The following is a 12,012-nucleotide window of genomic DNA, read 5'->3' on the forward strand; positions in this document are numbered from 1 at the left end:
TCCACTCTTCACACACACAGAATAATCACATCGAGAGGGACAACGCTTCGTATGGCTTTACCTTTCCTCGCTAACACGGACAGAATTCAAGAGTTTACTGAAGAAGGAAAACCAGTTTCGGTCCTACGCTTTTCTTCATGAGAGTATTTGTCCACCTGCCGGCGTGTGGGCTGCGGCAGGTGCCCTGGGCCCCTGGGGGCGCTGACACCACAGGCGAGCGGCCCCACCTGGGCGATCGGCTGAGGAGAGGACAGGCTCTGCGGTTCTGTGTCCCGTCTGCCTCTGCCCCCCCAGGAAAAGGAGCAAGTGCCCAGAATCCCTCGCCCCTCCTCAAGGGGCAGCTAGGCAACTTGTGTCCTCACCCGAGTAACGCCGCCTCCTGAGGAGTCGGAAAGAAAGACTTCTTAGTACCGCACAAGGGTAGTATTTTACCAGATGGGGGAAAAGCTACATCTGAACCCTTTACAAGATTCAGGGGCGCCCGGGTGGCTCAGTCGGTGAAGCGTCCGACTCTTGATCTTGGCTCCGGTCCTGATCCCATGGTCTGTGAGGTCGAGCCCCGTACAGGACTCGGTGCTGACAGCGTGCAGCCTCCTTGGGATCCCTCTCTCCTTCTCTCTGCCCTTCTCTCATTCACGCACTCACATGCGCTCCCTCAAACAACCAACCATAAAATACCTCATCGTGATACTAAGCGCTCACCTCACATTTGTTCAGGGTCTTCAGCTGACCGATTTTGGCGATGATGAACTGGCGTGTGGTCTGTGGTCCGCTGCCTCCTTCCGTCAGGGGGTTTCTTACGCAGGACAGAGCACGCAGACTCTGTAACTTATCCAGCTCATTGATAAATGACCACTGAAACCCAACGGAAAAAATACGTGAATCTAAGCATGTTGCAGGCTACTTTCCTAGATGATTTGAACTAGCCAGAGAAAAGCACGAATCTCCAGTTCCAATCGGAGGCACTGGATCTCATCATGCGCCAAGCACCCACTAAGAAGACCGTGCGCTTTTACTCTAGAACTGTGCCGTGTAAAATGACCGTCTGCTGACGGGTGAATTAAACTAATTTCTCTGTTAATATTTTTGGGTTTTCTGAGGAGTTACACCCTGAGGAAGCACTTCTCTTTCAATCTAAAGTATCTTTTGACTACAGCAAAATAGAAAGTTTCTGCAGAGCAAGAGAAACCATCAACAAAACTAAAAGGCAACCTACAGAATGGGAGATCATCGCAAATGACATATCCAATAAAGGCTGAGTCCAAAATATGTAAAGAACTTGTAAAACTGAACGCCCAAAAGACAAATACAGTAAAACCTTGGATTGTGAGTAACTTGTCCTGCGAATGTCCCGCAAGATGAGCAAACTTTTCTGATAAATTTAACTTGATAAACGAGCAACGTCTTGCAATACGAGTACTACGTGAGGCCGAATGTCACATGATCACAACCGAGCCAGTGGTTCTTGAAATTCGCTTTGATATACGAGTGCTTTAGAGTATAGCTTGCCTCCGGAACAAATTATGCTCATAAACCAAGGTTTTACTGTGATTCGATTAAAAATGGGCAAAAGAAATGAACACATTTCTCCAAAGAACACATCCAGATGGCCAACAGACACAAGCAAAGATATTCAACGTCACTCATCATCAGGGAAATGCAAATCCAAACTACAATGAGGTATCATCTCACACCTGTCAGAATGGCTAGTATCAAAAACACAAGAAGCAACAAGTGTTGGTGAGGATGTGGAGAAAAAGGAGCCCTTGTGCATTGCTGGTGGGAACGCAAACTGGTGCAGCCACTGTGGAAAACGGTACGGAGGTTCCTCAAAAAGTTAAAAACAGAACTCCCTACAATCCAGCAATCGCATTACTGGGTCTTTACCCCCAAAATACAAAAACACTAGCTTTGGGATACATGCACCCCTATGTTTATCGCAGCATCGTTTACAAGAGCCAAATCATGGAAGGAGCCCAAGTGTCCATCGATCGGTGGCTGGATAAAGAAGACGTGGTATGTATGTGTGTGTGTATACATACATACACACACGTACACACACACACACACATATATAGTAAAATATTACTCAACCCTCAAAAAGAATAAAATCTTGCCATTTCCAACAACATGGATGGAGCGAAAAAGTATTATGTTACATGAAACAAGTCAAAGACAAATACCCTGTGATTTCACTCATGTGGGATTTAAGAAACAAATGAACAAAAGGAAAACACAAGAGAGCGAGACAAACTAAGAAACAGAATCTTAACTCCAGGGAACAAACTGATGGTCACCAGAGGGGAAGGGGGTGGGGGTGAAATAGGCGATGGGGATTAAGAGCGCACGTATCACGATGAGCACTGGGTCCCGTGCGGAGGTGTTGAATCCCTGTATCGTGCACCCGAGACTAATAGGACACTGCATGTTAACTCTACTGGAATTAAAGTTAAACACTTTAATAAAGAATAGTCTTAAAGTAAAATATTTTTTAATAGAAGGAACCTGCACACTCCATCATGAGAGTGGAAGTGAGGATACAACGTGCACATTGCGAAGAAGCTCTTACTTGTGAGATCTGATTGTCATTTACTACAAGGTATTGCAAGGAAGGAAACATTGATGTTTTGCACCCTGGAAAAAAGGAGAATTAAGTTACACGGCAGAAGTGAAAGAAAGAGCAGAAGTATGGGCTACAGGGCGGGGGGGAGTAGAGTTAATCTCAAATACCAGTTCCTGCATCCGGAAAATGTATAGAAGAAATTCCGACGTCAGAAAGGATTAGTTGTTCTAATCTGAAATTTAAAATGTTACATTTGATTACAAGGAACAATATAAAGTGCTACAGGCGGTCAACCAGACTAGATTTGTAAAGCTCTTCCCCCACCCTAGCTTTTGTGCCCCATGAAATGCTTAGAAACCAGAGTCTGGTTTAGGGTGCGCCAAGAGGACTGTTCACGCTACGTTGTGAGGGCTCCCCAGTCACCTAACTGCTCCTGGTGCCCGCGGCGGTGCCACGTGTTAACGGGTCTCCAAGAGCAAACAGACATGATCTGACTTCCATTAGTTTAATGAATGAAGACTTCGGACATCAGCACCAGGCCGAATTACCCTTTCCTCGATGACCTGGTACAGACACACACTGCGCACCATGTGGTCTGCAAACACCTCCTCTACGTAAATTCAGAGAAAAGTTTCCCAAAGGGAATTCGTGTGTGAATTCCATCTGAGCAAGTACACACAGCCTACGATCCATTCACTAAAAACCTCCTAAGCACTGCTGTAACGGCATTTTAGGAGCAAATTACCTGGGGAGATACGCTATGAGAAACAGCTGATTTTCATCAATTAATGGATTAGAGGAAAGGTCTAACAACTTGACCGTCTGTAGAACATCCGCCGGCCTGTGTGGAAAATCAAAGTGTGTCAGCATGAATTTAATCTGACTTGTCTTCAAAGATACGTGGCTTTTAAAATACCTGCATTTGGTGTAAAGGAGGTGAAGGGAGCAGGAGGCGAGTGGGCAGGACTGTGAAAGGGCAACAGGAGGGAGGGACCCTTGCAGTGCTGGAAATGTCCTCTATGTGGATGGACCAACTTCAGGATCCTGGCTGCGGTATCGCACCCATGGGAGAAAGTGGGTGATGGGTACAGGGGAGCTCTGGGCATTATTTCTTATAACTGCATGTGAACCTCAAATTATCCCCAAATAAACAGTTTCACTTAAAAACACCTGCATTCACCTGTATAATAAGTCGTTCCATACAGTGAAGTCTCATTAGCTTGAATCCTTTCATTGGGAATGTATTATAAATTTGCCCACGTTTAATTTCACATAGTAATTTAATGATATCAACAAAAGAGGCAAGACAACGTATTTAATTTACTCGAGGAAAATAAGCTTTTCCATAGACTCAGTACATCAATCTTACACACACACAGTGCTACCTACGATGCAGGATTTGATCCGCATAAAAGCATTTCCTCTAGAACCTCCATTTAGAAACAGAAGTTAACTATATTTCTATGAAGCTACTAAAGTTCTGGTCTTCAAATATGTTTAATTCAAGGCTTACACTCCGATGGGCTGTGAGTAATTTGTGAGTAATAAGCATTTTCCCATTCTTATTTGCAAATCCTTAAAAAAAATAATGTTGGGGGGCGCCTGGGTGGCTTAGTTAAGTGTCTGATTCCATTTCTGCTCAGGTCATGATCTCACAGTCTGTGGGATCAAGCCCCACATCAGGCTGTATGCTGACAGTGTGGAGCCCGCTTGGGATTCTCTCTCTCTCTCTCTGCCCCTTCCCCCCATACTCTCTCTCTCTCAAAATAAATAAAATTGATGATGGGTATAATGGAGATCATGTGTTTATTCAGGATGACTGAATGGTGACACACGCTTGGACGTGAACCCTTGTTACCTTTCTGAAATGGAGATGTCGTTAGACTTGAGGTACAGCTCCTCCAGGACCGGCCACCCGGGGGCGCACCGCAGCACCTAGAAGGGAAACTCCGGTCAGGGCGAAACAGCCTCTACTGGTCCTTCCTGTGTGTTTACTACTGTACCTTCCCCATCAATTCAGTTCAGTTACTGTTTGGGAAACAAAGTGCCCTACGGACATTTCATCGCAGACTCTAATTCAGGCCAGAAGTGCTAGTGGTAACACTTCAATGTTAAGAGCTGTGTTTTAATGACACGGCCACATATACATCGGGCACTCTAAGCTATGAGCGGGCCATCCAGGGCGTCCTGAACTGTACAAGGCTCCTGCGAAGTAGACTTGCAGACAGGACAGTTTGCTTAACCAAAAAAGGAAGGGACTTGAGGTCCCCACCTGTCCTCGATTCTCAATGCCAACCCGGGTTTGCGGAAGACGCTAATCGGACGATACTCCGCAACCATGGTTTCTAAATTTCCCCACTTGCACTTCATCCCCAGCATCTCGATCTCCAAGTGCCCTTCCTGTTCTGATGCTCAATCTGAACCCACTCACCAGGAAGGAGCCCTAGGACACAGGCGCACCAGGCAGAGGTGATTCGTCCCTAAGGGAGGTGCCTCGGTGGCATTTCATAGACAAACCACTTGGCTGGGGATATACTTATCTGCAATTGGTTCGAAAAAGGAATATTCTGGGTGTGTGAGGTCAGTTAACCTCAAACAGAAAATAGTAGTGCCAGCTATAAATCCCCAATGCTGCCGGGTGAAGGACCCCCGAGTCCACTTTCGAGCCCAGCTGTATATGATGAACGGCGGCTTCCAAGAGCCAAACTGCAAACAAGAAAAGGATGCGAGAATCTTTCGGCAGCTCCGCCTCAGAGCACTTGCGGGAAAACCCAGCGAGCTAAAAGCCCAATCCACAGCTAACTTGGGGGCTTTCTAAGTTCAGCCTTGTGAACTGCACAGCATTATGGAACGCCACCGTCTAGAACGATGGCAGAACAAAACAGAAGGAGCCGAGAGAGAGAATACCGATCCCAAGATAGAAAATTCTACCTCACGACAACAATTTTGTAACTCCTTTCTGTGAGGCAGTTTAAAGGATCCTATTATTTGGATAATATGATTAAAATGAAGGCACAGTTGTGCCTCAATTGCCTATTAAGCCAAGAATTTAAAATTTCTTATCTCTGGGTAATAAACTAAAGAAACATGATTACCTCAGCCCACGTTATTCCTGTTCGGTTAAGAACCAAAACCTTCAGTGCAGGAAATGTTCCAGCTAGAGATGGTGAACCCGAGGGAAAGTGTAGTTTGTTCTCACTGTGTAGAAAAAGAAGACACAATGTGCTGAATGCTTGCTCTCCAGTAGGCCCGAGTGAAAGTCATAGAAAGCAACAATTTGGGATTTAATATGAGGCGTTTGGTTTGTTTCCACCTTAAAATGAAATTAAAGGTGCCTGGATGGCTCAGTCGGCTAAGCGTCCGACTAGGTTTTGGCTCAGGTCATGATCTCATGGTTCATGGGATCGAGCCCTACATCGGGCTCTGTGCTGAGTACGGAGCCTGCTTGGGATTCTCTCTCTTTCCCTGTTTCTCTGCACCCCGCCCCCTGCTCATGCTCTCTCAAAATAAACATTGTATTAAAAAATGGAATTAATTAAAAACCCAAGGAATCCAGACTATCAGTCCTACTGATACGCTATACCAGAGGCTGTAATTCTGCTTCTCCAGAGTCTCTAAACCCCTCTTTTCCATTAGGATGGATCAAATAAATCACCACTTTTCAATTTTCTCTCATGATCCTCATCTCAGGACTCAATCCTGATGGTCTTTTTTTTTTATTTACTTAAAAATTTTTTTTCAATGTTTATTTTTGAGAAACGGAGACAGCATGAGCAGTGAAGGGGCAGAAAGAGAGGGAGACACAGAATCTGAAGCAGGCTCCAGGCTCTGAGCTGTCAGCACAGAGCCCAATGTGGGGCTCAAACTCATGAACTGTGAGATAATGACCTGAGCCGAAGTCAGACACTTAACCGACTGAGCCACCCTGGCTCCCCCTGACAGTCTTTTTGAAAGAAGATACCATGAAAACGTGTTAGCCCTTATTTCCAGAAGAGGAGACACTGTGGGTCAACTTACACCCTTTGCTCTATTTGAAGCACAATTAACTTAGGCCTGACCGTCTACTATAACTGAATCTGCCTGAACGAGGCACAACCCACCTATCTGTGTAAAGCTGGCTCGAGTATGAAAGGGGATGCCTGGCTGAGGCCTTGGAAAATAAGGTTCAGAGATTGAAACTAAGCAAGAATTTGAAAAGGCCTGGAAAATTATGGCGTTAGTGAAACACGTATCTTGATGGAAAATCCTTATCAGAACTGAATGAAACAGCAGTCCAGTGCAATTATTCATTCCTAAAGCAATTAAATGCTAGAAACTTCAGAATGGAGAAGCACCTTTTTTTTTTTTTTTTTAAGATTTTATTAAGTAATCTCTACACCCAGCGTGGGACTCGCACTCATGACCCCAAGATCAAGAGTTGCACGCTCCAATGACTGAGTGAGCCAGGGTGCCCCCAACAAGCACTGTTCACAGCACCTCTCCAATTCTTCAGTTAAATACCAACTCCTCCAGATGGCCCGTCCTTCACGGTTAGACTCACGAAAAATATGGAGATCTTGCTCAATAGGCCAGCCCACCCCAGCCAATCAAAGGAAAACACATTCCACCTCCCCACCCCAAAAAAGGGATACCTGGCTGGCTCAGTCAATAAAGCGTGTGACTCTTGATTTCGGGATTGGGAGTTGGAGCCCCACATTGGGCACAGAGACTAAAAGTAAGTAAAACACACCCCTATAGTGAGTCACCTCGTGTGACCATTTGAAAAAGTACAATAACCAAGGAATATTAAATACTAAGTCAAAGAAAAAGTTAAAGTCTTAAATTCCAGTAAGCTGTCTCCCTCCTCCTTCCCACAGCGATGTCGTGAGGGAACAAGGAAAGATCAGGAGTTTTATACCAGGTGACAAATGGACGTCCAAGGGTTCATACCTGAGATTGAGAACTTCCAGGTGTTTGAGCTGATCAGCAATAGTTAGGACTTCATCCCATGAGGACAGCAGGTTTCTTGACAAATCTACCCTTCTGATATCTCAAAGCACACATTAAGAAAGAGTAGTATAGAAAGGTTCAGACAAGATATAACAGTAGTTACCTCTTAATTCTGGAGCATGGATTTTTATTTACTTATTATTTATTTTTTACCTTACACTCTCTATCTTGCTTGAAATTTTTTCCTTTTCTTCCCTTTACTTTTCCCTTTTTTTTTTTTTTTTATGTGAGAGAGAGAGAGAGAGAGAGAGAGAGAGAGAGAGAGAGAGAATTTTAGCAGGTTCCACGCTCAGCATGGAGCCTGACATGGGGCTCGATCTCACAGCCCTGGGGTCATGATCTGACCCAAAATCAAGAGCCAAATGCTCAACCAAGTGAGCCACGCAGGTGCCCTACTTTTTACCTTTTTAAATCACATAACTCTTGCTTCAGAGCCTGTGTCTCCCTCTCTCTCTGCCCCTCCCCAGCTCATACTCTCTCTCAAAAATAAATAAACATTAAAAAAAATATTTTTAAAAGGAGGCACCTGGAGAGCTCAGTCCATTAAGTGTCTGACTTCGGCTCAGGTCATGATCTCACGGTTCGTGAGTTGGAGCCCCACATCAGGCTCTATGCTGACAGCTCAGGGCCTGGAGCCTGCTTCGGATTCTGTCTCCCTCTCTCTCTCTGCCCCTCCCTAGCTCACACTCTGTCTCTCTCTCAAAAATAAATTAAAAAAAATTTTTTAATTAATCACCCAATTCTTTATTTAGAAATGAAAGTTTATCATATACTGCAAACTTAAGACAAACGTCTACAATCAAGTAAATAAGAACCAAATGTTGTAACCAATGCTAAACCATCCTGAGGATGTCCAACAAAAAGAGAAAAGAGAACCGTGTTAGTGACTGATTTATTAAGCACCTAAGGTGTACCCACAGGCCTTGTCCTGGGCACTACCTACGGCTGCGGCCTCACGGCAACGCACACGCCTTCTCCTACGGTGCATCATTCTGCTCTGCAGGAACCTCCAAATCACGAGTGGCATCCCCAGGACATACAACAGGGGTTAGCACGGACAAATGTCCTAAAGTGCTACGGAGGATTTGGGAATTCAGGGGATAAATTAGGAGGACGGAAAGAAAAAGGCACCGAGCTGAATCCTGGAGGGGAGTGCCATGCCGTCCAGAAAGGCACAGCTTAGCAGAACCCCCGGGGACAGAGAAATGGGAAGAGAAGCTTGGAGCAGGACGGGGCGGCTAAAGGAGAATCTTGCATACTACTCTGCTATGGAGGGAAATTATTCAGTTCATCCATCTATCCCGCAAGTGTCGGGGCCCGGAGTATAGCAGCGAACACTGGGGGAGACGGCGTTAAACACGTGGCTCTGCAACATGCCAGGTACAGACACAGGCTCAGAGTAACAGAGCAAAGGACAGAGGAAAGGGGTGTGTGGGGGCTGCATATACACTGGTGGTGGAAGACCATCTTCTCTGTGAAGGTGCCACTTAAGCGGAGCAGCTCAGCAAATGAAGAAATGCCATCTTGGAGAAGAGCAGCCAGGCAAAGAGAATGACACAAGCAAAGGCCCTATGGTTATAGAATGCAGGTGACCTACGACAAGGACAGCGAGCTCCAGTGTGCCTGGGCGGAGGGGGTGCGGGGTGCTGGAAATGCGGTCACATGGGCCGCAGGGGCCAGGCCACATCACCAAGGGCCCCGCAGGCCACTACACAAACTCGGCTGGTCTCTGACTGAAACGGGAGGTACTGGGGGGTCAGGACCCTCCTGCGACCGCTGAGCTGGGTGCTTTCACACCCCACGGTCAAGCTCCAGCCACCTTTCATTTCCATGACGGCTGCTGACTAGGGGCTGTCGGGGTTCGTTAGAAACAGTGAGTCCAGTGTCCTTCCCTTAAAGTGTAGGCCAGGATCATGAATACACCTGCTAGTCTGCCCAGAGCACATGGACGCCTGCATTCTGAAATCAACTCCAAACTCTAACAGTTTCACGCACCGCCCTCACGCACGTGCACACACACGCACTGCCCCTCGTGCACGCACAGTCCAAGGAGCTCCTGGCGTTGCACGGTGCCTGCTCGCAGGGACAGACCCTGCGCCCTGTGCAGAGTCAGCTGCTTCCCAGCCCGGCAAGCTCAGGGCCCCGGCACTCCTGCAGCTTGTCGTCGGGACTCAGGGAGGGCCCTCGGAGGGGGCCACCGAAAAAGGATGACAATTACACACAGGCAAAACTTCCACTTCAGGCGGGAATTCAACCAGGAACTGTGAGACATTCATCACCACATCTGCAAATATCAGCCGTGACTTGATTATCTCACGAAACCTCATTGCTTCTAGTCTGGGGGACGCTTTCCCCCCAGGAGAGAGCCACGTAAAAAAGCATGATGCTGCCTCTCTAGCACACTGCTGACAACTCTGAGCAATCCAACTGCAGACGTTCCCAAACCCACCTACTGGCCACATCTTTTCTGATATGTTGAAAATAAGTCTTGAGACACCCAATTCCCAATCTTCTCAAATCATTGGGGAGCCGGCCGGGCAGATCACAGAACGCTCCAGACGCTGCCGTGGCATCCCTACCAAACTACACCCTCCGCCTCAGTTCCCTTAACCAGGGAGGAAGGGACCACGTTGGTTCAGCCCACGGGGGCGATGGGAAGGGCTGCTCACAGGCAAGGTGACCAGGTCCCGACCGACCAGCAGGCTGAGGAAGTAAGACACCCAGACATGCTGGCCGGGGAGCTCTGCTCTGATTTCGGTCACCATAAAGGATGCACCATAGGTGTAGTCAGAAATAGCTGGCTAAAGGGGCACCTGGGTGGCTCAGTCGGTGGAGTGTCCGACTTCGGCTCAGGTCATGGTCTCGTGGTTCGTGGGTTCGAGCCCCGCGTCGGGCTCTGTGCTGACAGCTTGGAGCCTGGAGCCTGCTTCAGGTTCTGTATCTCCCTCTCTCTCTGCCCCCCTCCAGCTTGTACTCTGGCTCTCTCTCTCTTTCTCAAAAGTAAATAAATATTAAGAAAAAATTTAAAAAAAAAAAGAAAAAAAAAGAAATAGCTGGCTAAAGAGAGCTGCTCATCTGCCATCTCTTCACTCAGGGGACACGGATCATAAACTGCTATCTTTGGTATAAATTATTATGGGGAGATTGGGCAGGCTTCAAGAATTGTGAGAAGACCTTTTAAAGTTAGAGAAAGTGGGGGCACCTGGGTGGCTCAGTCGGTTGAGCATCCTTCCAACTCTTGATTTCAGCTCAGGTCATGATCCCAGGGTCTTGGGATTGAGCCCCATGTCAGCATGGAGCCCGCTTAAGATATTTCCTCCCTCCCTCCCTCCCTCTCTCTCTTGGGGAGCCCGAGTGGCTGAGTTGGTTAAGCCTGACTTCAGCTCAGGTCATGAATTTCATGGCTCCTGAGTTCGAGGCTCTGTGCTGACAGCTCAGAGCCTGGAGCTTGCCTCAGATTCTGTGTCTCCCTCTCTCTCTGCCCGCCCCTCCCCCCGTCTCTCTCTCTCTCTCTCTCTCTCTCTCAAAAATAAACATTAAAAAAAATTGTCTTTAAATATTCTCTCTCTCTGCCCCTCTCCCCCACTAACATGCTCTTTCTAAAATAAAAATAAAAATTAAAAAAAAATTAAGTTAACTCCCATTTGCCAGTGGGAGTTGTTGTGTTTTTAAACTTATCTCCCATATTTTTAGTTGTGGGCATGAAAGCAACGTAGGGCAAACACACACACCCCACTTCTAGGAGAAGGTAGAGAGAAGAGATTACAAGCCCTGGAAAAGCCTGTTTGGAGGTATTGTGACAGATGCACGCAGCTGCCTGAAACAGGAGAGAGGAGTCTGCTCGCTCACAAGGTGGCGGTCCAGGGGCCCCGGGGCTGGTGCAGGGGCCCTGTGATGCGGTCGGGCTCCTCCTCTGCTGGCCCAGGCCGTGCTGGACGGTCATCTTCACACAAGACGGCGGCTGGGCCCTGGGCATCCTGTCCACACTCGAGGCAGGGAGCAGGGCAAAGGCTCTGGGCAGAAGGCAGACGCCAGCCAGGTCTGGCCCCTCATAAGAAGCCCTGTCCAGAGACTTCCGCTTGACATTTCCTTGGCTGGGGCGTGCACACTGCCTCACCTGCAGGCCAGGGGGCCTGGGAAGGCGAATAACTCACCCGGGCAGCCACTGCACCCGGTGAAACAGAGATGCCCTTAGGAAGAGAGCTGGGGACAAGAGACACAGGGCAGGCGACTGGCGGGGGTGTGGCACCAGGGCCAAGCCCAGCGTCCGATACTCCGTGAAAAGGATACTAGGACACGCTTTGGCAACTGCTCCTTTGTCGCCAGCACAACTCACCACGCAGTTCCTCAGAGAAACTTCCTGCAGCTTGCTCAGCTGACTGCATGAAAAACAGAGTTCACACGTATGTACAAGCATGTACACGTCCCCTGGCTCTTTCAAACCTAAAAAGCATTTCAGA

General features: G+C 47.6%; 1 protein-coding gene across 8 annotated transcripts in view; it reads right to left on the reverse strand.

The window, feature by feature from the left end:
- TBCE (tubulin folding cofactor E) overlaps positions 1-12,012 on the reverse strand; it is a 90,699-nt gene that overhangs the window by 8,617 nt on the left and 70,070 nt on the right. For 6 of the 8 annotated variants that reach the window (XR_006701383.1, XM_045437292.1, XM_045437290.1 and 3 more), the window contains 8 exons: positions 11,843-11,931; positions 7,493-7,592; positions 5,659-5,761; positions 4,422-4,498; positions 3,309-3,404; positions 2,731-2,795; positions 2,570-2,634; positions 703-855 (listed from right to left, as the gene is read on the reverse strand). Coding sequence is in view for 7 of the 8 variants with exons in the window: in XM_045437292.1 (XP_045293248.1) it covers positions 703-855; positions 2,570-2,634; positions 2,731-2,795; positions 3,309-3,404; positions 4,422-4,498; positions 5,659-5,761; positions 7,493-7,592; positions 11,843-11,931 (748 nt within the window). In the remaining variant the exon portion in view is untranslated. Of the gene's footprint in view, positions 1-702; positions 856-2,569; positions 2,635-2,730; positions 2,796-3,308; positions 3,405-4,421; positions 4,499-5,658; positions 5,762-7,492; positions 7,593-11,842; positions 11,996-12,012 lie in introns of all 8 variants that reach the window. The other 2 variants (XM_045437295.1, XM_045437294.1) reach the window with 2 other exon arrangements.

This window comes from Leopardus geoffroyi, chromosome D2 (assembly GCF_018350155.1).
Source record: "Leopardus geoffroyi isolate Oge1 chromosome D2, O.geoffroyi_Oge1_pat1.0, whole genome shotgun sequence".
In the NCBI taxonomy this organism is placed as follows: domain Eukaryota; kingdom Metazoa; phylum Chordata; class Mammalia; order Carnivora; family Felidae; genus Leopardus; species Leopardus geoffroyi.